Source organism: Solea senegalensis, linkage group LG19, assembly GCF_019176455.1.
Source record: "Solea senegalensis isolate Sse05_10M linkage group LG19, IFAPA_SoseM_1, whole genome shotgun sequence".
Lineage (NCBI taxonomy): Eukaryota > Metazoa > Chordata > Actinopteri > Pleuronectiformes > Soleidae > Solea > Solea senegalensis.
In genome coordinates this window covers 4452444-4477909 of record NC_058038.1, presented here as the reverse complement: position 1 = coordinate 4477909, position 25466 = coordinate 4452444, and the positions used below count along the sequence as shown (strand labels likewise).

The window sequence follows — 25466 nt, the reverse complement described above, 5'->3', positions numbered from 1 at the left end:
ATCACGTTTTTTGTCTCCGGGCTGGGCTGTTTCGTCTGCTTTACTTCTGTTTCATCTAAGCAAGGCAGCAAACTGTACTCACATAGATCTCTGCACCATAGAAGCCATCTTGGTACACCACCCTGTGAAATGAAAGAAGACGGAAAAGCAGTGTTAGTGCTGCGGATCTACTGAATCTCTATTTCAACCATTTGTCGGCCTGTGCCAGGTCAGCTCTGAGCAGCTTTAGTGTGCTGTACCACAAATAATGAATGACACATTAAAGCAAAAAAGTGCCACCGTTTCACATCCCCGTCCAATTTTCTGCTCTGCTAAAATTGTTTGTCTTTTCCAGTTGCTGCAGTGTTGTCAGTGAGGGCGGTGTGGTGGCGGTGGCGGGGGGGAGGACAAAAGGAAGGCAGCGATGGAGCGCCGTCACATGACTCCGCCATATAAATCAACCAGCTGCCATCAGGAGCAAAGGGCCCCAGAGTGGGAGGGAGGGGTGGAAAAGGGGGACATGGGATTTTCCTAGTCCCGGCTTCAGTGCTGAGACTCTCTGCTGTAAGATGGATCCTGATCTAATCACAGATAGACCGCTACGCCGGGGCCCTCGGTCGGCCTCCGTCAGACCTCTCCCACGGCCACACACACACACACACCACCGCTGATAAGAGCTGAGTGTGAGGCAGCGCTGCGCAAAGCCGGGAGATCAGCAGAGGCCCCGGTCACAGTCCAGTGAGATCTGCCCAGTAATACGCTATCTCAGCTCTCTACAGCTCTCTACAGCTCTCTACAGCTCTCCCTGTGGCTTTGTTAGTTCTTCCCTTTGTCAACAGGCAAAAGTACAAATATAGGGACAGACACAGTCAGAGCACGTGTACATACCTGGAGATACCGGCAAAGATTTCACCCCCCAAACAACAGTATTAACAGACTTAAGTGTGAGGGACTGAGACAAATTCCGTGCTGTGAGCACCGAGAACCGGGTTGAGACACAGATGTTTGCGTTCACTGTCAACACGGCTGCCGGCAGGAACACAAGGAAACAGTGATTTTTAACCACTTAGCAACGATAACTGAAGGATAAGGATCACTCTCCCACACCAAATCCCACAGAGAAAACCTGTGTTTTCAGCTCATTTGGATCATTTGGTAAGTTTGTCTCACTGTAAATGGAGGAAGCACTGGATCAAGAACTCCTGTGTGAAGTGATGTAAAAATCACGTGCGGGGATTGAGCCACAAATTTGAGTTTTTACCCAGAAAAGTCTGTCTAACAGTGAGGAAAAGGCAGCAAAAAATGGTCTTAAGATGTCACACATTTACGCCGTTTGTCTTACACTGATTCTCTGTGCACGGGGACAGCAATAGCAAAAGTGTCAGTACCTCACACAACCACACAATACCTTGAACTGCGTCTGATATTTGACAGTCTTTTACCCCATATTTGACAGTGCTTACAAAGGGGCTCGAGGCATATCACAGAGATGTTTCTCATTTCAAATGTTACTATAATTTATGCGTCTAAATTTGTACATTAAAGCGAGTGAAACTGGAGCAGGGAAGACTCGTCAAAACCACCGGATATTCAATACTCACGCTCCGTAAGCCGGGATGGGTGGTGGCGGCGGAGCTGTGCGGAACGTGTTGTACACAGCCCGCCCTCGACCTCGCAAGTGGGCACCCCGGTAGGCCACCGTAGCTCCTGTGGCAGGGTAGGGAAACCCTGTTACTGTGAAAAGAGAAGAGAGAGACACAAAAGAAGAGAAAATGACTTTCAGAGAACACCCTTCGTTTGGCATTGCTTACCTTATGACAGAATACATTAGAGAGAGAGACATGTGGCACTGCTTTCCCTGTGACAGAATGCATTATGCGTAAGACAAGGAAACAATAGATTTAATCTTTTCTAGGTGCGGCTCATCGAGCACTCTGCCTTTCCCCAGCTCGCTGCTTTGTGCCGTACTCAGCAAGGATCCACATTTGCTGTACGCATCCTTTTCCCGAAGCCTGGTGAGGGGCAGCCTTGAAGCACAGGCAGGTAATGGATGCAATACCACTAGTTTCGCACCACGGCTTTTGCATAGTTTAGACACAATGGGCTAGCAGCAAGGGGAACAGTGGGGAGGGGTGTGACTGGGGAAGCAGAGGGCGTTTCTGTGCGTTGGGTAGAGACAAACGGAAGGTGAAGGTTGATGAACAACCTGACTAGATGTTCAGAACTTCCCTTAAGGGGAGATGGAGCAGATGGGCTGGACGTCCGAGGCCCAAACCTCAGTATGACCCCCTTCATCTCCGAGTCCCACCTGAGACCACACTCAGCCAATCACGCAGCTGCACATGCTCTCTGCTGACAGCTAAACCAGCACAATACGAATGGGTAGGTTGGAGGTGAGAGGCTTCGGGGGTGAGTGGTAGAAAGCGTCGAAACGTCCTCCGTCACGTTTTCCCATTTATGCTCCGGGCGAAGGTTTCAGTGGATGGATGTGATGAAGCCGCGGATGGAGCGGTGATAGATCGCCGAGCGGACAATGGAGAGCGAGCGGTGATCAGTGTGATCAGGCTGCCGATGTTTTGGTCCTACGGTTGTGGATCACATGTCTACTACATGAAGACAGTTCCGATCTATCACCCTGTGGGACGAAACACGGAAATTCTACAGGTGTATACAGTAGAGGTGGTGAATGACACTTCTTACTGTCCATTTCTGTCGCTCGACACATTTAAAAGAGTATAAATTGGACTTTAACCTTTAACCAGTTTGATTACGAGCCGCTGTGTGAGTCACAAACAAACACAGCGATCTCTCTGCTTGATGAAGTCGCCCACCTCTCTTCCCAGCAATCGAAATTCCCTCACACCCCACCCCTTCTTCACTCTGCTCTCCACCCCTCATTCCTTCTCCCCCCCCCCACCCCCCAACGCCTAGTACATCACCGCACAGTCATCTCCATTATTCTTCATCCCCGGCAACGCCTCCTCATCACCCTCTCTTCACCTTATTCTTCTACCTTCATTTCCATGACAGGTTTTGGGCAAATTCATCACAGACCACTTTGGTTTGTCTCCAATCAGCGCTCGCTCGCTCTGCGATGGCGAGCTCCTCTCTGATCTCGCTGGAGGAGAGGGTGGGGTGAGGGGAATCGGTGGTGGTGGTGGTGAACACGGGTTAAAATAACAAAAAAGAACTTCATTGTCATTTGGTGAATGAAATCCCAGCGTCCCCCCTCAGAGGACTGAGAATTGTTTTATGGGCTTTCTTCCCATACTGTATTGTGTCCCCCGGAGATGTTAATACGAATGTATACTCTCTCCACCGGTTAATAACAGTTGATCACGTGTGTCCATGTAACACAAAACTTCATTCTCGTACGTAGAGACCCTGAAGCTACCACTAGTTTCGTTGTTTACCAAAAGCCTTAAAAAAAACCATCCAGATTTATGTTTTGGTCTCTTGGCTATCGAAAAAATGTAGAAAAAAAATATGTGTGAAATGCAGCCAAGAGGAAGGGAATTGAGCTTGTAACCTGGAGGGTTGTTGGTCCAAGTCCAAGGACAGGTCAAGGGCTGCGTGCGGTGCCCCTGAGCAAGCACTTCCCACTGCTGCTGCATCTTGGTTTTCGTGGATAAATGCACAATCACTTATTCAAGTGTGTGCAAATAATAATAATAATAAAACAACAAAATGGCTTCTATAGTGTCTGCAGTGTTGTGTCACATGGACAAAATCCGGCGAGGATCCTAATGAACGCAGCCAATCATGGTCGACCACGCTGCTTCAATAAAGGCTGACAGGCAGACAGATTGCTAGTGCTTTTAAAAAACAACACACACACACACACAGAGCCAGGTTTAATGTCGTCCACCATTAACATCACGCTCCATTAGCAGGTCCGCACGCATATTCAAAACTCTGCGTCTCATTTGGCCAGGTAACGCCCACATTCTCCGCCCACCCAGGACACCGGCGCAGGATGTGACCGCCCCACACCCCGGTGATTTATAATATTGACCTTGACATTTAAATTAGTCTCTGTTTTTGGAGCAGTGGACATCAGAGCAGAGTCACGAAAGGACAAACAACTATCTTCTTTGATAGATTTGAGGGTGTTTGTGTGTACAAACGGTGCAATTTTTATTGACCTCAAAAAAGTCCAAGTACGTCTTTCTTTCTTTCTTTCTTGCTTCCCTTGTTTTTAATTGAATTCATTTCAGTCCAAATTCAAATCAATTCAAAATGTTTGCAGATAATAAAACGTACACATTTTTAACACAACAAGAATTTCTATTTTATACTAGATCAAATGTTCATGTTATTTATATTATTATATTAACTTTTAGTTTCATTTTCCTTTAGTAAAAAACATGTTTGCACGTTCAAATGTTAAATATATTAAATGACATTTAAAAACATAAATCTTGTTTTTCTTCTTCTAAAATTTAACATGAACTCACATATTGATATTTCTGGTCCTACAAAGGTCCAGTGAGTAAGAATTAGTGACATCTAATGGTGAGATTGCGCACTGCAACAAACTGAGGACTCCTCTGCTCACACCTCACTCCTTCTCCAGGTGTGTCAGGGAACTACAGTGGCCTTTTTAATAATAAAATATTATTATTTCAAGTGTTAATTTCGTCTGCAGGCCTTACCACAGTTTAAGGGTTTTAATCACAATTGTTATCCTCAGTTACATCCCATTTATTTACACTATACAATAATCTTTCATTCTTTTTTTTTGTGTGCGTATAAAGATTTCATTTTTCATACTGAAGGTGCTAAAATGCACGCTCAGTCTGTCAGATGGCCGTTTCACGTTGCTGTAGAAACATAATAATGCAAGACCACTGTGCTGAAGCACAATCCGAGCCTCGAGTATATACAAAAGGCAATTATACACGCATACATATGGATAATGTATTCATATATACATTTTGTTTTCAGTGTCTTTTGTCTTGTTTTGACTTGTCTAACCCTTTGCTTTTTGTAAAGCACTATGGCTCAACCGCTGTCATTTTAAAAGTGCTGTGTGAATAAATGTGACTTTCTTTCTTTTTCTTTCTTTCTCTTTCTTTCCTTCTTTCGGGGGAAATTTGTATGCAATATGCACGCGCTGATGTATGTGAATGTAAACTGGTAATGAGTTGGCGATAGGCTACACTGCTTCAATAATAACCCATAAATCAAAGGCACTGTCACACCTTAGTAGGCCGGCATGAAAAGCAACAACAGCCGTTGTTGTGTGTATGAGAACACAAACCCCGGTCCAGCCACCAAAGTCAAACACCTTCTCCAGTGGGGAGGAGGGAGCATGAGGGTGGGGGTGGTGTCAGAGGGGGGCAAATAGAGCTGGAGAAAATATGAGTTATGTGCTGGAGGGCGGCGGGGTCACGCTGCACCTCATATGTCATATGTGTCAACTTGAGGGAAGCTCAATACCTACAGAGCCAGTCGGACCTGAGGTAATCCAGCTCTGTGCGGATGATGGGGTCATAACCGGCTCCCATAAAGAAAGATCTGATTTTCCACAAGGTTGATCCCTCTAATACTTCCCCCGCTCAAATACATCGGGCAACGAGCACTTAATCCACGCTGGGGACCAAAAAAAACAGCTTAATCTAATCAAGAGTCTGGAGCTTAATTATCCCCCTAACGTACACTCCAACAATGAGAGGATCCGTCGACATATATTAAGATGGCAATTAGCCTTTCTTCTCTGTCATCGACACAGCTGCTGAAGCTCCTTTTTGTTTTTTTTCGGGGAGTCCTCCGGAAAAAGCCCACCTTTGTGGCGGGAAAAACGCACTGGTGAGCTGGTGTGGAAGGAATTCTGGAGAGGCAGCTGTCCATGGTGCTGAAAGGGTCCAGGGCCAAGGAGCAACTCACAGAAGTTTGCCAATTATTGGACTCGCTGTCTGTCTTGTAAGTATAGCTAACGTTTGTCAGATTATAAACGGTAGATACTTTTACAATTACTTTGAACTACTAGTCACAGGCTTGGACTCACTATCCGTCTGGAACTCGTTGCCCAAGTTTTCCTCCCCGTCAACATCTGACACAACTGTAAGTATCTAACGTTTATAATCTGACAAACGTTAGATACTTACAATTATAGGATGGAATCCCAAGTCCAAGTGCCTACTTCCGGTCCATTGTGCTGTCACTTGTGCAGTCACTCCAAAACTCAGTAGCAAATCAGCAGGCAGTTTTCTAAGCCCAACATTCCGATCATTGCAAACAGAAAGTGTATTTTCAAACAAATAACAAACGATTAATTTTTGTTAGCTCAATTCGTGTTGTTTGCAAATATTGACACAAATCTAATTCCATAAAAACTCCGGAGGAAGGAATTCTGGCCGTTTGTGGAGAGGCAGCTGTCCATGGTGCTGAAAGGGTCCAGCGACTCACAGAAGTTTTGCCAATTATTTTTTAAGACGGGGCCCGGAAACACTGTGCTGCATACAGATCTGCCTCTGAACGTCTTTTTTGTGATTAATTCATTTTGTTTTTTCCGTGCTTCAGCGTCGTAAGATGTAATTTAATGATGTCTATTCTACTCACCACTGAAAACAGACTATAATCTACATAATGTATGCATACAGTTACTAAAGAGTTCAGGTTAGCAGAGGAGTGTGACATCATGTCAGTGTCTCCCAAACTTTATATATGGGAACACGAGATCTAAACAACACATGCTATGCCGACCGAGAGGCAGTTTCTAGAGTTTTCTAGAGTTCCGTTCCGAGTTGTTTTAGAGGTGAATTCTAATAAAACCTAGACATTCAACAGTTTAAAAGGAAAACTGTTGATGTTTTCTAAAAGTTTATGGATAACAAACAAAATGTGCCACCCTTTTTTGTTTGAGAATCTAATTTTAATAGAATATTTATGATTTATTATACATACATATATATATATATATGTATATTAAATCATAAATATTGTCATGAATTGCAGGCGGAATGATTTTCCTCAGGATAATCGAGCCAGGGAATTTCCATATCATCTCATGTCTAGTGGCAAAAAGGACATTGACCCAGGATTGGTGCTGTCTGTCTGTATGACCCTTACTCCTCCTCCTCCTCCTGCCCTTCCTCCTCCATCAGTAGGAGGAGCCAATCTGCCCTGGAAGAGGTTAAGAGCGGGGAGCTGGCGTGAGGCTCTCATCCGTCATTCTCCTGAATGGGTTTTGAGGACAATAAACCTGTAGCACCAGGACGAATGGAGACGAAGTGCGCTGTCACCGAGTCAGGATTTATGGCTACCAATTTTACTGATCTCCCGCACAGAAATGAGGACTGATAAACAGTGATTAATCGCCTTTATATCCCATTTTACTCCCACCAAAAGTATATTAACTGTAGCTATGATTATTTCCCTGCAACCAATTTATGTTTTTGTTACGTGGAGGAAAAAAAAGGCGCCTCTCAGTCAAAGAGTTCTTTTTTTTATTACATGACATTTTTTTATGCTAAAACTGACTTTTCCCTGCTCATTAGAGTGGTTTTGTTTCAAAAAATGTATCTCTTATTTATGTTTCACATCTTCCCAGCTGGCAAGCATATGTTGTCGTTTAGGCTTGGCAAACTCCAGCGCCATGTCAAGACGACTTGAAAAATTAGCAGCCAATAAATCACCCCGGCCCCTCCTGCTTCCTCTGCCTGGAGTGGTGGACCACACTCCCTCTGATTTATGAGATGATTTGGGAAGTGTGTATAAGTGTGTGTGTGTGTGTGTGAGAGTCTGTGTGTGTGTGTGTGAAAGAGAGTGTATTATGAAAGAGGAGACGTGTATTAGTGTCTGTGTTCTACATAGGTTATCTATTTTTGTGTGCTGGAATGCCTTGGTCTGAGTGCAAAAGCAGGGCAAGGGACAGTGCTCTCTCTCTGAGTGAGTGTGTGTGTGTGTGTGAGTGTGTAGGTATATAGGTCAGTGATTGGTCACATAAGTTAGACTGACATAAAAGGTGCAGCACATGACATTTATGAGGTTTTAATCTCTTTATCCCTTCAAAATAAAAACATCATTTTGGTGCTGGTCAGCATCTTACACCAACGGCACCACCACGTCCCCAAAAGTTAAACTATTAACTTCATGTTTTAGTTTGGTATTTTGGTCTGAGACCAAGAATCAGCATTAAGTAAAGACTAGGAAGGAAATTGAAGACAGTTACAGGTTAAAGAGGAAGCTGGAAAAAAAAACGCGTCATTGTCGCGTCATGTGATGCCTCCCTCTAACCCTTTCACTTCCAAGCTCCGCCCCTTTTGCTGACACATGAAAATGAACCAAATAAGTTCAAAGTTTGGACAGACGTATCACCAGGTCGAGGTGCAGCCCCGTCACGTTCCAATTTTTTTACATGCAGGAAACTGCAGTGCCCGTTTTGAACAGTAGTGGCCGCCGCTGCACATATTTCACATACAGTATGAAGTTATGTGAGGATGCACCGAGGAGAAGGGAATCGTAACAGTCCAGATGGGATGTGATGAAAGCAGGGGAGGTTTTTCAGGCAGTTTTCCGCGTGTAATTCTCACACATAAAGTGTTTTTCATTCAGAAAAAAACTAACAAAAAAACTCCACCTGACTTATACGTTTGAGCGTACGCAGAGGAGAGAGAGTGTGTATGTCTGTTTGTTTGTGTGTGTGTGTGTGTGTGTGTAATTATCAGGGGAAGATGTCAAAACAGAGTGAATGGTGGCGGTGGGGGAGGAGAAGTAGGTGGGAGGCAGGGGGGGAGGAGGGTGTAGGGGATGGGGGGGTGAGGAATAAAAATGATAGATGACTGCTTTCTGTCATGGACAGTTATTTAGAGGTTCGCCGTAAAGCTGTCCGGGGAATGAACAGATTTTAGTCTAATGAGCAGAAAGGAAAGCCGTTAAAGTGGCGCGATGTGCTCAGCACTTCTTCCAAATGAAATAGTACCATTTCCCCCTCATTAAAATGCAAAGGGTTCATATAACATACAGCAATAAAGCTGGCATGTCGAGGCGCGGGGGGAGGAAGAGGGAGAGAGAGAGAGAGAGAGAGAGAGAGATAGGGAAAACCCCACTGAGCTCATCTCATTCCTCCATTACTGAGACCAGAAGGAATAGGGGCCTTCGACAGGGAAGGTGCCAACAATATCGCTCACTCAATCTCCCTTATTCGGTTAGCTCTGTAAAAGTCAATCTGCCGCACTTGGCAAATCCATCCACGGCAGCAGCCTCCACAATCTGATAACAGTTGCAGGGGCGCCTGCTCTTGAAATCATTTTTTTTTTCCAGCTTTACAGTTGCACACCGTGCAAACAAAGGCTCAGGCTCCTTCAGCCACTCAGAGAGAGCCGGGATCAGCCACTGCTTATCTGAGCCGCTCGCGGATTCACTTTGATCTGAGGAGGAATTTCATGTTCACTCGGTTCAGGATCAGCCCGATTGTGGAAATTCAGGGGTCAGATTTGGGATTGGACCCCGGGCTGTGGTGTGGGGTGGAAGGCAGAGAGGAAAAGAAACAGTGTGTGTTCAGACTGCAGGCAAATCTGATTTCCTCCTCAAATCAGATCTTCTTCTTCTTTTTTTTTTTTTTCCAGACAGACTTTCAGCTCTGTTAATTGAAAGAAATCAAATCAAATTCATGTTTCCAGACGAGGAGTGACTCAATACCACTTTCACCAATATTACAACTGGTGTTGTTTAATGTATGCGTTTGAAAGTTCAAACTTGAGCCTTAAAAAACTTCTTCAAATATGGAGCCTGGAAGCACAGCAGACCGTCTGAAGTCATTCATTACAATGTGGTCCACAAGAGGGCGACGTGAGTGCAGCTTACATTCATTTTGAACACACTCTCTTGGCCCCGTCAGAAGTTTTTATGCATGTTAACGCCCTCAAAAATGACCGTAAAGCAACAGAATTATAATAAGAAGGAGAAGAAGAAGATTCTGAAGGAAAACAATAGATTCCTTGCCGTTTCGGCCACTGGCACTCGTGCTCGGGCCCTGATAAGAGTCAAAATGGAGGACACCAGATAAACCGTCCTCCTGAGCAGACAAATCCACAAATTTCAGGATCCACATGAAGTGGTGGAGGCGGAGTCAAAGACGGGCAGTGCAATGGGAATTCAACCTTATGTGACTAATAGAAATAATAATAATGAATCATGTGAGTGCAAACTAGTGACAGCCCTGAACACAACCATCAATTTCTACAAGGTTGTGTTTAACATTCAAATGAATGATTTGAAATGCAGTTTAAATCAAAAGTGGTTTGAACCAGATGTGAAGAAATACGATTAATTTCTTTTAATTTATTAATATGTTTTCTTTTTGGCTGTCCAGACTTTTAAAAAACTAGTCTGGACAAACTTAAAATCATGCAAAAAGAGCCAGAGATTTTCTGAATAAGGCCTTTGCCTCTTACCGGCATACAGTTCAGGACCATAGACAGCTCCCACCACCGGGTTCAGCTTCCAGCCTGGTGAAGAAAGTTCAGAGAAACTTAGAGAACTTCAGTGGAAACTTTCTGTATCCTTCTGTGTCGTGATGGTTTCACTTTCAGCACTTACCGTTCGTGTACGGGTTGGCCACTTTTTTGTTTGTCATCACTCGTGCTGTTGCGTTGTTCACCTGTTCACACGAGACGGCTGGCGATTAGTGACCGACCGTAGAGTCAAAAGTTTCAAAAAGCAAGGGATGATATAAACATGTTTTGTTGCACTTTGGTGTGATTGTGTTTCCTTTTCATGAATGTATTCATCGTCTCGCTTCTCTTACTTACACATTAATAAATTACTGGAACGAGAGGGGGGGAAAGCATGCGCCAATTACCCACAGGTTTGAATAACAACAAATACAATTAAAAACAAAACAAAACAAGAGCATTCTCCAAAATCAGTAATTGGTTGCATAAACAAATGGATTCCAAAAAGAAAAACACAGACGGTGCTTTGATTTTTCTTCTATTGACCTGATGAGAATGAGCGAGCGGGGAGGGCTGCGCCGCTCGTCTCAGAATTAGAGCAGGCAACGCAAAAACGATGGTGACGAGGAGGAGGAAGGGAGGGGGGGATGCAGATCTTCTCTAGTTTTGACAGGAACCCAGAGGATGATGAGCATGCACTCATTCTGCATTGTCAGGTCATGATGGACAACTGGTGCGTCCAGGTTGACGTGAATGAATCGTGCGTCGCAGTCAGAACAACTTATACGCACCATTATGCACGCATGCATCCACACACACACACACACACACACTCACCGCAGACACATGCAAATGCCTTGTTTTTTAAAGAGGCAGCAGGCAGTGGACGTGGAGAAAAACAAAAAAAAAGATGGCGAGAAAGGGAAAAAATAGGAAAGCACCTCTATTTTGCGTCCCTCTACGATTGTACCATTTAGTTTCTCCCGTGCACGATCAGCATCTGTGCTTGTTTCGAAAGTTACAAACCCAAAGCCCTGAGAGCGCCGTGTTAGCCGCCGGTGAAAAAAAAAGGAAGAGGGGAGTTGGACACACACACAGGAAGAAGAAAGAGGAAGGGAGGAGAGAAGAGAAGAGGGGGAAGGTGAGAAGACAGGAGAAGGTGAGCAGCAGAAGTCGAGTTGTAAGCAGCCAGATTAATTAGAGGCAGTTAGTGAGGCGTCAGGAAACAGCAAACAGAGAGATCCAAAGAGGAGGAGGAGGAGGAGGAGGAAGAAGAGAGGATGGCGGTGATGTGACCTCGCGCAGCGGCGGCGGCGACAAAACCTGCCTGCTTTACCCAATTAAACAGCACAGCCTCGGTGCCACGAGGTGAATGTCAGGAAGCAGCGGATGCAGAACACTGTGTTTGCGCCGTCACGGTAGTCGTATAATTATCTACAAAGCTTCGGCAACACGGCCTTTGTCTTTCTCTGAAGACACGAGCAACAGAGGAGAGGAGTGAAGATTAATTCTCCAAACAGAAATGTTAAAGGGACAGTTCTGGTTTCTTGAGGTGTAATTGTGTGTTTTTTTTTTTTGTGTGTGCCAAGAACCAGTAAGTGCTGTCATCGTGGACACGAGGAGAGACTGATTTTTAGCCCCCGAACAAAAGCCTCACCTAATGAAATATGCATCAGCGTAGCTCTGAAATATCCCAACATTGTGTTTACCACTTTGTCTCACTTTGTGAGGCAGCCCCTTGCAACTTTAAACCGACGTTTGTGTCATATTGTGAGCCGCTCACTCTCCCGCACCAAAGTCCATGGAGAAAAATGGCCTTTTTCTTTTTTAACTCTCAAGGAAACAGGAGCTGCTGGTCTACTCTCCGCACTACTACTCAAACAGGGATCGGTGTCACGGCAAAACCCCACTCTCGAGCGAGAATGTTGACTCTAAACCCTGACCAAAATACACCCAACCTCTCATTTCTCCCCTCCCCACTTACACTTACAGCTCTGTGTCTCCCTCTGTCCCCTGGGTTTTTTTTGTCACATCCTTGAGTTATGTGGACTGGGAGACTGGACCTGAGCTCTATAGTGGAAGCATTAAGATATGCTGGCCAAACAAGTCCCATTCCTTGGGTTTCTATACATAAATATATATCTATATACACTTACGGAGGTGTATGGTGCTTGATAATTGCTTGCGCATGTAATACATGTGAGAGATTGTTGAGCGGCGTGATCTTGTATGCATACGTACGGCTGCTACTCGTAGCATAAATAACATGAGACCTGTCCTTGGGGGGGAAAGAGAGATAAAGAAATAAAAAAAAGGAACTGAGGGCAAAATTAATCCTTTGGACGTTCACCCAACTGTGGTTACCCCCTCTATCTTCTTCTCTCTTTTTTTTTTTATCATGCGCAAATAATTAGCTTACAAGAGGGGAGAGCGGCGCCACCATTTTTCACAGGAGACAAACATATTGAATGCAAATTGCCAAAGCTTCATAGGAAATAGATTGTTTATTAATGGCCTGGTAGGTTCATTATATAGCACACAGGGTGCGGGGGAGGGGGGTTATAAAGAGAGAGAGAGAGGCATCATGGGTAATGGCTTTGTAGGGCACAAACAATAAATGCTTGTTACGGCGGAGGAGGCAGGTTTATCCGGTGCTCAATCTTGTCTGGCAGCGCGAGCTGAGAGCAGCAGCGGCGGCGGCGGTGGCGGCGGCGGCATCGCCCGGTTCCTGCATGAGCTTCCTGCTCAGACCGCGGCCCGAAACCACTCACAGGTATGAATGGGAATCAATAGTATTCATGCCTCAGCAGCCGGCCAGGGAGCCTGTCTGCTTTATGAATGGAGGGCTGTGGAGCTTAGTACACTCCATTAAATGAACAGCTGGATGAAGAGCACTGGGCTGTTCACGCCTCTCCCCCGCCAACCCCCCCCTCACTCTCACCTGTCCACGGTAGGCGACTCGGAGACGGATACCACGCTGATGTTTCTCTGGTGGCGTTTTTATTCATCTTGGTTTAAAGTGAGAGTGAAAAGCGTAATAGCGTCTACATGACGGAAGATACGCCGCCGACGCGCTGTTACATAAACACAACGGTTTAAAGGGACAGTTCAGGGATTGTCCTCCTGTTAGCAGCTTCCTGTCTATGTGGAATTAGAGTTGTGTCAATATTTTCAAACAATACTTTTTAAGGAGCAGATAAAACATTGATTTAATCATTCAAAAGTATTGTATTTTATTGGTTGAAATGCACTCCCTCACTTGTTTTTTTATTTGTGGGCGGGCCTTAGGAAGCTGCCTGCTGATTGGCTACTGAGTTTCACAGGCTTGGAGTCGCTGTCCGTCTGGAACTCGTTCCCCTTCGACATCCAAGAAAATAATTGTATTATTATAATTATTTATTATTTATAATTATTATAAATAATAATTATTATTTTTATTATTATTGTTATTATTATTATTATTATTATTAATAATAATGTTGTTATCCCAAATTTTAAAAACAGAAATGACTGTGAAAAAAAGAATAATGTAGAATAAAATTTCCATCAGGCTTCAAAGTGGACCGGGTTCCTTTAAAACAAGTGGTTTCCATTCCATGAGCTCGAGGACCTGCAGCCTGTTTTGTAGATTAAGTGAATTGCGAAACAGCTCAATAATGAATTGATTGACAGGGCTAATGATTCACAACTTGGGTTAGAGCTGCAACAACAAAAACAACGGGAGGGAGGGAGGGAGGGAGAGAGTGAGAGAGAGAGAGAGAGAGAGAGGGAGGCATGGTGGATGTATGTCTCCAGGACCAGGCTTAGAGACCACTACTCTCCGCCAGTGTACACACTACACTAATGCCATCATTAGGAAACAGAAGAAGTACATGGTAATGAAGCAGCTGGCGTTCTAGTTCACTTACCTTGGATCCTCGCTCATTAAAGATAATCTCCACATCTAAAATCTTTCCAAATTGCTGCAGAGAGGGAGACAAAAAAAGAGAGGGGAGAGAAAGAGACGGAGGGCAGAGAACGGAGCGTTAGAAAAAGCCTCATTGGCTGTGAATTCATGACAAGGACGAGTGGAGGAAGAGTGAGAGAATGAGAGAGAGAGAGAGAGAAAACATTAAGACAATATGGAAATGTGACTTTAGCGAGGAAACGGTGGTCAATTTGCATTTGTTAGCTCAGCGAAGAGTTCTCGCAGCTCGCTGGCATGTGTTAAAGAGCATTTTCCGTGTTTGTTTTTAAAGTTCTTCTCGAGTTATGGAACCACAGATAAAACCTCCACAATCAGCCGCTCTGAAAAATCTCTGTTAAATATGAGATGTGAACAGCAATACATGTATTTAAATTTTTGTTTCACTGTCCAAAAACAGGCAGTTTTCCAACTCACTCCTCTCTGGTACCAAAGACGCTGATTCACCTGCAACAGCGCAAGTGAAATTACCATAATAACCACATGTTGGGCTTTCTCTAGCTTTAAACTTGCCCGCTTTCGGAAACTGTCGGAATCTTTCCGATAGCACGAAGCGCTGTTGCGTACTTAGGGTAACGTTAGTTATTTTTCATCACACAATAAGCTAAACCATCGGATAAACTTTGATTAGCAGAATGAATCATCGCGGTATCAACACAATCCTCTTCTCCAGTGTTGTTAATTAGGGCGGCGACTAACAATTATTTTCATCATCATTTAATCCATCGATCGTTTTCCCAACTCATCGATTGGTTTGGTCCATAATGTGTTACTTTTCACTGAAACTAAAAACAAAAAAACCCTTACGCGCTAATTTTGAGTTTATTTGACGTTTTTCCACTTGTCTCACTTTGTCTCACTTGTAACACCCAGAAATATTTTCTTACCTCAAAGAAATCTTACAAAGTGTAATAATCGTACTGCACAGGCAGATCATTTCACTTGTGTATAGTCTATATCTTCTCAAATCAAGTATTTATTTCTCTCTTTTTTTTTTCACCGCTTTGTGGAATCGCACTTTCTCCCCCTTTTTCCATGTCTCTATCTCTTATTCCTTTACCGTCTCTTCCTGTCTTTGTTTGTGCGCTCTCACAGTCAACAGGACCTAAGGGCCGGTCCCCGGGGGTTAACATGCTCCAGCCTTTCGATTTAACAGGCCTGCCCTCGGATCATTAAAAAACAGAGGAATGAAAGTAAACTGTAAGTTCCCGCTAATGAGTGGAGTGAGAGCGACTTTTAATTGCTGTCTACAATGGCCGTATTATTTCATTAAAAGTAATTACCCTGTCAAGCGGTCCGCGTCGCCTTCATTTCGGCACGGCGGGGAAGAAATGGGCCTTCCATGTGGTCGACACTCAATGGGAACGGATGGATCGTTTGACTGAGCCTCTAATAGGGGCGAGGAGGAGCCGCTAATGTCTGAGAGGAGGCTTGAGGAGCTAAGGGTTTATGGGTTAGAGACAAACATATGTCCTCCACATCTGAGCGGGGGATGCCGTGACCTCACCACACCCACTTTCAGAAGGAGGGAGGCTACAATCAGGAAAAATCCATACACTACCTATACGTGTTTGTATAGGTAGGGTATTGACCCGAACCCTTACCCTGAAACATTTGGGAAAAAGAAGGCATGGGCAGAGGAGTCCTCAGATGTCCTCAGATTCTTACATATTAGTATTAATACAGATTTGATTTGACAATTCTGATTACAGGACATCCCGTAGTGTGATGGGAGAGCGCCTCCTGTTGGCTGTTCTACCATGCACGTTAGACTTCAGAGGAAAGATCACGCTTCCAGCATCAGGGTCAGGCCCCAGGTTCAACTGTGACACATCTACATGTGTCCAACAGGTGGGAGGAGCTCGGGACAGAGAGCCTCAATCCCAAATGAAGTACACGACAACTTTTACACGAGCCATGTCCGGGAAATCCGGTCTCCAGACATGTTCCAGGGTTTGCCTTTCACATGTGACAAAGCACAGCGGGGGGATTGTCTGAGTCACGTCTTCACGACAGCAGAAGAATCTCCAGAACATTTAAGAGGGGTGGAGCTACAGGTGCATCACGCAGGAGACAGACCATTGGCCAGATTATGTAGAGTTTCTCAGCACGGCAGCCTAGTAGCTGTTGCCTCACATCGAGAAGGTCACTGGTTTGTATCCTGGTTTGACCGATAGGTCGGTTCTGAGTGGAGTTTGATGGTCTCCCGGTTCTCCATGTCCCACAGTGCAAAAATATACAGAATAGGGAATTAATTGGTAAATTGGACACTCTCTATAAATGTGCCTGTCCAGGATGTACCAGCTGGGATTAGCTCCAGCTCCCCATGACCCTCAAAGACACTATCCAAAGATCTGACGTGTGACTTCTCAGGGCAGTTGTGGATATTCTCAGGAGTGAATGACTCTCCGGTGGACATCTGGACTTGGATGCACCCGTGTGAGAAGCGACTTTAGTTGTCTCAAAACCTGCTTACTTTGAGCAGTGTGCGCTCCTCCTTAGATATTCCATAGATCTCATCCACACATCTGCCACATACAGCGCTCAGCTCCACTGGTTCGAATGGGGGAAACGTAGGCTTTGATCGGTCGTGCACACACGCAGGCATTTATGTCCCAGCGTGATGCCCCTCGCTCGCCTGAAATGACAATGCCTCCCCCATGCAATGTGCAGATGCTAATTGTTTTAACCGAGCGTAATGGGCTTGTGGCGTCGATTAATTAGTTTCCGAGGAAGTCGTCTTGGTGGATTTCCACATGGCGCTGGGGACTGTTCGCCACTCACCAGCGATCTCGTACACTTCTCCCCCGCCCCGCACACCCGCCCACTCCCACCCACTCACACACACACACAAACAGCTGCATCAGCAGCACCGATAAACAATAGCTTCAATGGGAGGAGTCTCCAGAGGGAAGAAGTCAGATCCGTGCACCCACAGACCATAAAGACAACTCAATATCAATATGAAGATATAAACAAACGCAAGGAGCCACAATTTAAGCGCACACTCACATAAATGTGAGTTTATGGCTTTAATCTCCCTTTTTTATCACATGTAATTTATTTTTATATCATTTCTTTTTCAACTTGGTTTCCATTAATTTCTTACCCCATGCGATTTCCTCGGCTGTTATTAAGGGAACACCACAGAAACGTCCCTGAATCATCTGCACTTAAAACACATTACCGATGAAAAGAGGCTGGATTACATGTTCAGATTTAAGAGTGTGGCGTTTACACACGATGCTCCTGCCAGCTCCTCAGTAAAGCCACGAGAAACACTTTGGATAATTACTGGCAAGTCTTTGACTTCCTGCATGCTTGACCCAGGCTCCAGCTGCCCCCCCCCCCACACACACACACACTTCTGAATGTGTCTGTTGTGTTGGTCTCACGCGAACACCAAACTCTGTCCAGACCCAATTCTGAGGACATTGTCCAGAGTTCATGTCTGAAGATGACTCTAACGTGGTCCATTGATGCACTGAATTTCCTGGTCCTTAAAGCAGCTGTTGGCATTGTCGTGTTTTAGTGCCGTTATTAGCTTCCCCATCAATCTTCTCTACATCACATCAAGGAGCTTCCAAAACCACAAATGTGGACCTTTGATAGAACTGTATTTCCGTGTATTTCTGTGTTTTCATTGGGCTATAACATACGAGAGGCACCTCTTCATGGACGTCTGGCTCAGAGGCTGTAATCTTGTGCCCCCATGTTTCTACGGGAAGCCGAAAGGATAAACCAGCTCGAGGCCACTGTCGTCCCACGACGCGCCATTTGTTGCAATCTGTAGTCTCACCATTTGAAATCACAAATTCTCTCACACTGGACTTTTAACTCAGATATTAATGCAGCTTTAAGTGCCAAACAAGACCTACTAGATGAGTACAAATGTCTTTACGGTCCTTATATATACCTCTGATTATGTTACAGCCGCCCTGCACATTCAAACCGTGGCGTACTAGTGTCAAGGAGGTTCAGGCGCAGCAGCGGCTGTGACAGTACGGTGTGGAGGGGTCGGAGAGCAAAGACCCCAAGTGCTCTGGGAAACTGCAGCGAGATCCTTCACACGCCGCTGCGAGAGTGGCATAAACGAGGGCACCCTCAAGTAGCACAGCATGGGCGCAGCACGAGGCGTACTCATCTTGGAGTGTTTTCACACACACACTCTCTAATTACTTCATTCAGGTCCGCCGTGGTCGTCCTAATGAGCCCTTCATTTAGCGCCTCGTTAAAGGCTCACAGGTTTCCCCACATCCCCTCACCCTGTGGTGTGCAGGGCCAATCTCAGACCTTCCCTTCTTGTTTTAGGGTGCCGGCTCCAGAGCTTGGCTGCACTGTCATCAGTGTGGTGTGGAGCGGAGACGGCACTCCTGACAAGGTTGAGCCTTCCTTAGCGGTTCCTCCTCCTCCTCTGTGTTTCCGGCCGCCCGCGCGACTCTGTGGGCTTCGCTCATGCGTAGCGGCAATGGCGCATTGAGCCGGTGGCGCTCCAGAAGCCATTAGAGTAAGAGGGATGAAGCTTTCCACACACTGATCACACAAAGGCCCATTGTGGAGGCCCATGTCAGAGGGTGGAGCGGTTCAGCTATCTCCTCGCCAAGTGCTCGCCAAGACAATCAATCCCACAATCCTCGTCGGCTATGCCAACCACCAAAGAGGGGAGGAGGGAGGCGGTGGGAGAGCGAGGAGGGGCAATACGTGGGTGATTGAGGGGGATGTGATCAATTTGGTATCGTATATCTGCACGCGCGCCGGCCAGGCACACAAAGCCTTTGAGCTAATTACTGGAAGCGATTTGGATTCCACATGACCTGCACCAGAGCTGGGAACAATAAAGCCAACAATCAGGAAGAGAGAGAGGGAGAGAAAGAGAGAGAGAGAGAGAGAGCAGCCATGTTGTCTGCAATTTATAAATCCACAGCCCGGGCGGTAATTAATATCATCAGCTGGATGTTGTCTCCATAGCAATGAGAATTAACGCCTCTGGGTTCTAATGGTCCAATTAGCGCATAACATTTAAAGTACATTTTTGGCCATCATCTCCATTCAGATCCATTATGGTTATTGAATTTGGGATGTTTGGGTCAATTCTTATTGAGGCTTTTGTGAGACACGAGGGTGAGCTGCTGAAATATTCATTGCCTCATTAATTGGGGCGAGAGACAAAGAGAATAGTTTGCATGTGGAGGAGCTTGGCTTTGTTGATATGTAATATTTGTCTGCAGCTCCCCACTCACTGTGTGTGTGTGTGTAACCTCTAAATTGGGTAATCAGGGAAAAACTGTTTTCCTCTGCTCCGCTTTCAGCAGACAATTTAACCTTATGCAAGGGTCTAAAAGCTACTTAAGGGGGATTTTTGTTTTCCAGTCCTGCAAGAAATGCAGATTAACGTGCGCTTGTAGTGACCGAGACGGGGAGAAATTACATATGTATTGTTAATAATCACACACAAGTTCAAGTTAATTGCAGAGATGTACCGACACAGCGAAAGGAGAAGGCTTTACTGTATTTGGTTCCATATCTCAAGTGCGGTAGAGAGAGAGAGAGAGATTTGTTTTTCTCCAACATCAGCACCTGATTGTGACTGATTTGGCTGCTTTGCTTTTATTTTTCCTGAATTGTAAAAAAAAACAACTCTTTTTTCTCCTGACAAAGTAGTTACTGATGTGGATACCATTAATTATGTGGCCGTTGTTGTGCGATCTGATCCCAATGCTCGTTTTTCACGGCGCCTAAATAAGCCAAAAAAACTGGAGAAACTTTTCTTCCCCTGGAGAATCGTCTTTTCCACACACACACACACACACACAGCTCCGTGTCCATGTGCGAGTCGGCCAGAAGTGCGCTCTCTCCTCTGGCAACCTGCGTGATCTCCAATGTGTTGCAAAACTAGTTTTCAAGACACAGCCGGAGGCGCGGAGGTTCTCGCCCTCTCGCTGATAACATGTCAGGGGCCAGCGGCGACACAAGGAAAAACTCATTTTCGACACTTAACATAAGGTTCACCTAATAAAACCAAGGCCTGCGTAAATCTACGGCATCGCTGGGACATTTCTTATATCACTGTTCGACAACCGCTAACTCGCTCATACCAAAGTCCATAGAAAAAAACGTGCAATTTTACACTACAGCACACAACAGGTGTGACACAGTTGAACACTGTGTTACAGTGTGACGTCAGTGTTTGAACTCCTACATTCAAATTGTAGGCTTAAAATGCTGATTTTCTGTATGGACTTTGGTGTGAGGGATTTTCTGCGTGATATAACACTCATATAACTGTCTTTAAGATATCCTTCACATCACTACTGGTACCATGTTTTCGGGCTGACTCAGGACTATGAGGTACTCACCCCAAACATTTGCCTTAGGTCAGGGTCCCGGAAACGGAAGGGAATGTTGGAGACATGTAACCGCTTGGGCTGCTGCTTCTCTGAAGAGTCCGAGTGCTGGAGCTGGAGCTGCTGAGAGCCCTCTGTTTGCGTCACGTCATCTGTCTGCCAGAGGGAAACAAACACAGAGAAGACACAAGCCGCTCATTAGCTGCTACAGTAGACTGTACCTCCTGGGTCTGAAATATGGGGGGAGGGGGTGGTTACATGTGGCGGGGGGGCGGGGGGGGTGCAGGGTGGGGCTGGGAGGCCCAGGCTGACTAACTTCCTCGGCGTCTGCCATTTTTCAATCTGGCGAGAAAGCCGAGGCGATAAACAGCCGATGACTTATAGTGTCAAACCTGGGGTTGTGCATTACAAATCCACTTATTAATCTCTTGCACTTAGCTCTTGAGCAACAGGGAAGATTGAAGGTGCTGACAAAAAGGCGTGGATATAGATCCCACACAGCCCTGACACGTCTAGACACATTATTGGTGACGTTTGCGCACAGGCATCAGAGTGCGAGGCCCAAAGCCCTCAGCGTTGTTGTTTCCATCATTATGAGAATGCTATGCTGACATTTCTATATAAATGACGCGTCTGATGTCAATGACAAATTCACTTGTTTCTCGGCGTGACACCGGTGATGGATTCCCGCGAGGGCGGTGCTTGTGTGTCTGTTCAGACGGACCTCGTTTCTTTGGCTGATTTATTTGCCGTGGACTGAACCTCGCTGCTCGTGGTCATCAGTGTAGTTTATGCCATTGGCGCGAGTCGCTGGGTTGTGTTTGCGCGCATAATGTTGTTTATGAGCGACGTCGGGATAAATCAGTCGTCCAACTTGTCATAACGGATGTTAAAGTGATTTTCTTTTTTAATTGTGCTTGTATGAGGTATAGGCACATCGTCAGTTTGCCCTCTGCACCGAGAACCTGGAACGCTGAGGTTCAAAACTTGGCAACCAGCGAGGACACAATGTAAAAACAGATTCAAGCCACTTTACAAAAGGCTGACCACTCATTCACCACTTTATGTTGCTGTTAGACAACCTTTTCTGACTGGAAACTGAAGTTTGGGAACTGCCTACTCCCCGCACCAAAGTCCACAGAGAAAATCAGCATTTTAAGTTGATGGTGACACACGAGCTGCTGGTCCACTGCTGCTTAATTTGGTGAGTTTGACAGACTTAGTTAAAGCAAAGCAACCAACGTGAACCACCAACGTCGCAAAATACCCCATGTGAACTTATCGAGGAGGGCAGCAAAGGCTACAACAACACGAGTTGTTGTGGTGTAAAATTGCTAATTTTCTCTATGGGCTTTGGTGCGGGAGAGTGAACTGTTTACAACCTTCAGTTTCCAGTTGAAAAAAAAGGACATGCACAATAAGTGAGGTGATGGTCAGCACTGCACCTCATACAAACACACACGCAAAAAACCTTGAACTATCCCTTTAAAGTGTGACGTATCACGGCACAAAAAAAACAAATGAAAAAACTGAAAAACTGGGCAAGAAAATTCACGACTGTGCACAGAAGCGCTAAACAAATGAAAGTGTTAGTGGAGAAATATCAGTGGCAACAAAAACCACAAATTGACATTTTTACACTTATTCTTTATGAACAAATAAAACAAACGGGACACTCGCGGGGGTTGATTTGTGAGTTCTCTGCGCGCTCGTGGGCGTCGGCGTGAACTTTGCCGAGACCCAGTCGCGGTTAAAAGAGAGCAACACTTGACAGGAGACGCGAGGTGAAGCGGTGTCAGAGTCGGACACAAAATCATTCGCATTATTCCCTCCCTGCAAATCTATCACTGCAGTAATTGCTCTCACAACCACAAGAGGTCACTCATCAAAATACACACACACACCAACAAAAAAAACAAAACAAGGTTGTTGTGAGTGTTTAAAATGAAAGAAGAAAAAGTCCTGTGGGGGCGTTGATCAAAATGAAGAAAAATGAATCATGACTTAGAGGCTGGTGAGTGTAGAAATGTCTGAGGAGGAGAAGATGAGGGGACGCGGGGAGAGAGAAAGGGAGAGAGAGAGTGGAAGTGGCAGATATTGAGCTCAAAAGCTGTTTGAATGTGATATGTAAACTGTGAGGTCTCCCGGGGGGGAAAGTGCTCCCCGACTCCGGCGCGCGGCAAACACACTGCACGCCGGCTGCGGAGCCACCGACACGGACACAATCATGTACTGAAATAGACACGTGAAAGCGGAGTCGACTGTCGCGCCCGAGTACAAGCGCTTCAAATGACACACACACGCGCGCTCATGTATTCACGCACACCGATAAACCTCACCCTGCTCTGAGGGGCCGTCACATGGCTGCAGGCCTTACTCTCTCCCCCTCTCTCTCTTTTAGTGATACATTTTACCACCATTTAGGAAATGGGGAAGGGATTTATTCATTATCATTCATCATCACAGTATTATCATTATCATCGTGATCGTAATGATGATCGCCTTTATTATTCTCATTATCATAATCACAATCCCCCACTGTAATGGCTGTCATTTATTTGGTTTTTATGGCCCATTCCGAGACGGTGACACACATTGTTAACGGTGACAGTTGTTTGATTCAAGGTCCCACTTTGTCTCGCCCTGCAGCCGCGCAGGTAGAGGCGGTGGCCTTTTTTTTTTTTTCCCCCTGTCCCGTGTCGGGGGGGTTAACAAGTGGCGAAGGACACGGGAGCGGGGACAACGCACGCGCGCGTGTTGGCGAGGAGTGGATCTGTGACGGACGGAGGGGTCTTAACTCTGCACTGGAGGTTAATAGCCTGAGAAGCCATGGTGGGCCCCGGGGGTGACACATCGCAGGCAGATGCTGGGGCCGCGCATGGTGACAAGGCACCGAAGACCCCCCCTCCCCCCCGCGGGTCAATCTGTTTCATCGGTCACACGCGACACGATCGACCTTTAGCATATGTTGCCAGACTTCTGAGCGCCGCAGTTTTCTTTTTCTTTTTTTTTTTCCAAACCACAGCAGGCGCAGTCGCCTGTTTGCAAACATCCAGATTAACTTTCATCCCCGTTGCTACGGCGGCGAGGCCGGGCAGCAGTGTGCTGACACCGAGGGCAAACACACACACACATGTGGAGGAAACATGAATACTGAACTGCTGACTCCTCCTCCCGCAGGATCACATCCCACTAACTCAACAAACTCGGGAGTGTCGCTGGGATTATGCCCGCTATGTTTGTGAGGCGGTGGCGGCGGGAAAAATAACTACCGGCGCATTACCATAGGAGGCCACCATCAGCGGCACTTTACTGTCACGAGGAGGAAGGAGAGGAGGAAGGAGAGGAGGAGGAGGCATGCAAAACATGCCGTCACCGCCAGAGCCGGCAAACCAGGGAGCGAGCGAGCTGTCAACTCCGGCAACTCTCCGGCTTCCTGTTCAGTCATCTCTCTAAAAGACTCCCTCGCTGTTATTTGCAAATCGCCTGCAAAGTGCTCTGCTCAGCACTTTCCCCCCTTCTCGCAGAGTGGCATTACAAGAGCATAATTGAAACTATCTGATTGGAATGCTGCCAAGCAGGTAGATTACATGCGATTAAAGAGGGGTGATACTGAATCTTCGCTCAAAGAATTATAATGCCTGAGCTTTAATTCATTATTTTCCCCGCTGTCCTGGTTCTGCACTGTTTGTTGGAAGCAGCAGATACATCCTCCTCCATCACCCCGAGAGGGCTGGGGGTGTGACGGCAGCCGAGTGTGGACCAAAGCGAGGGGAGGGAGGGAGGGAGAGAGGGGAGGGCGGACTCGACGGACTCTCTCTGTGATTCAAGTCACGTATCAAAAGGTGCAGGCGTGGGAGTCATTTCAGGCCTTCAGGTTTCCTGAGCGTGGTGAGACAACGTTCCCACACACACACACACACACACACACACAGCCCTAACAAGTACAGGGCGGCTGCTTCACTTTGGGCCTCGGGTACTTTTTATGAAAGCTCAGGTTGTTTTCTGAGCCACAGACGCTCAGCCAGAGAGACAGGTACGCTCGCTGTCAGTGACAACATGGCTGCCAGCAGGGACTCACCTAAAGCAACCTGTCTACAGTAATATGTGTGCACGTTTATCTCCCTGCACTCACTCTGCCGCACCAAATCCCACAGAGACAATCACAGATTATTCACCGGCTCCTCCCCCTTACAGATAAAATGGACGTCGTCTTTTAAACTACACCGCGGTGGCGTCTCAATCCCTGAAACACAGGTCATCCGTGTGTGTGTGTGTGTGTGTGTGTGTGTTATCACAGTCTCCCAGAATACCCTTTGGAAAGCCTTCGCGCCGCTGACACGGGGGCTGTGAAAAATCTGGAATTGAGCGCTGCCCTAACGCCACTGCCTTAATTTGTTATCTGAAAAGAGAACGATTACTCATGAAATTCAACCGAACCTCCGACTATTTCAACTGAGCCAGATAACGAGCTCCTCCGCTTCTTTTCTCTTCTCTTTTTCCCCCCCCCTCTTCTCCAGCAGAGCAGCCCTCTGCTCCTCTCATCTCTAAGGATTTGGAGAAAAGTTGGGGGCTGCGCCTCTCTCTCTCTCTCTCTCTCTCTCTCTCTCCCTCTCCCTCTTGCAAAAGTCTCTTGCTTTCAAGTCGGCGTGTTTGAACGCGGTACAGAGCGAGGTCTCCGAGGTCCGGCTCTGGACAACGACACCTTCCCCCCAGTACAGACGGAGACAGGAGCAGAGACGTGTCCCTGCGCCTCATTAAAACACACAGGGCTCTGTG

At 46.1% G+C, this 25466-nt stretch overlaps 1 protein-coding gene across 5 annotated transcripts in view; it reads right to left on the bottom strand.

The window, feature by feature from the left end:
* The window catches only part of LOC122784870 (RNA binding protein fox-1 homolog 3-like), a 498591-nt gene that overhangs the window by 18590 nt on the left and 454535 nt on the right, over positions 1 to 25466 (bottom strand). For all 5 annotated transcript variants that reach the window (XM_044050270.1, XM_044050274.1, XM_044050273.1 and 2 more), the window contains 7 exons: positions 20700 to 20843; positions 14288 to 14341; positions 11321 to 11413; positions 10525 to 10585; positions 10380 to 10433; positions 1581 to 1713; positions 83 to 122 (listed from right to left, as the gene is read on the bottom strand). In XM_044050270.1, the coding sequence (XP_043906205.1) occupies positions 83 to 122; positions 1581 to 1713; positions 10380 to 10433; positions 10525 to 10585; positions 11321 to 11413; positions 14288 to 14341; positions 20700 to 20843 (579 nt within the window). The remainder of the gene's footprint in view (positions 1 to 82; positions 123 to 1580; positions 1714 to 10379; positions 10434 to 10524; positions 10586 to 11320; positions 11414 to 14287; positions 14342 to 20699; positions 20844 to 25466) is intronic.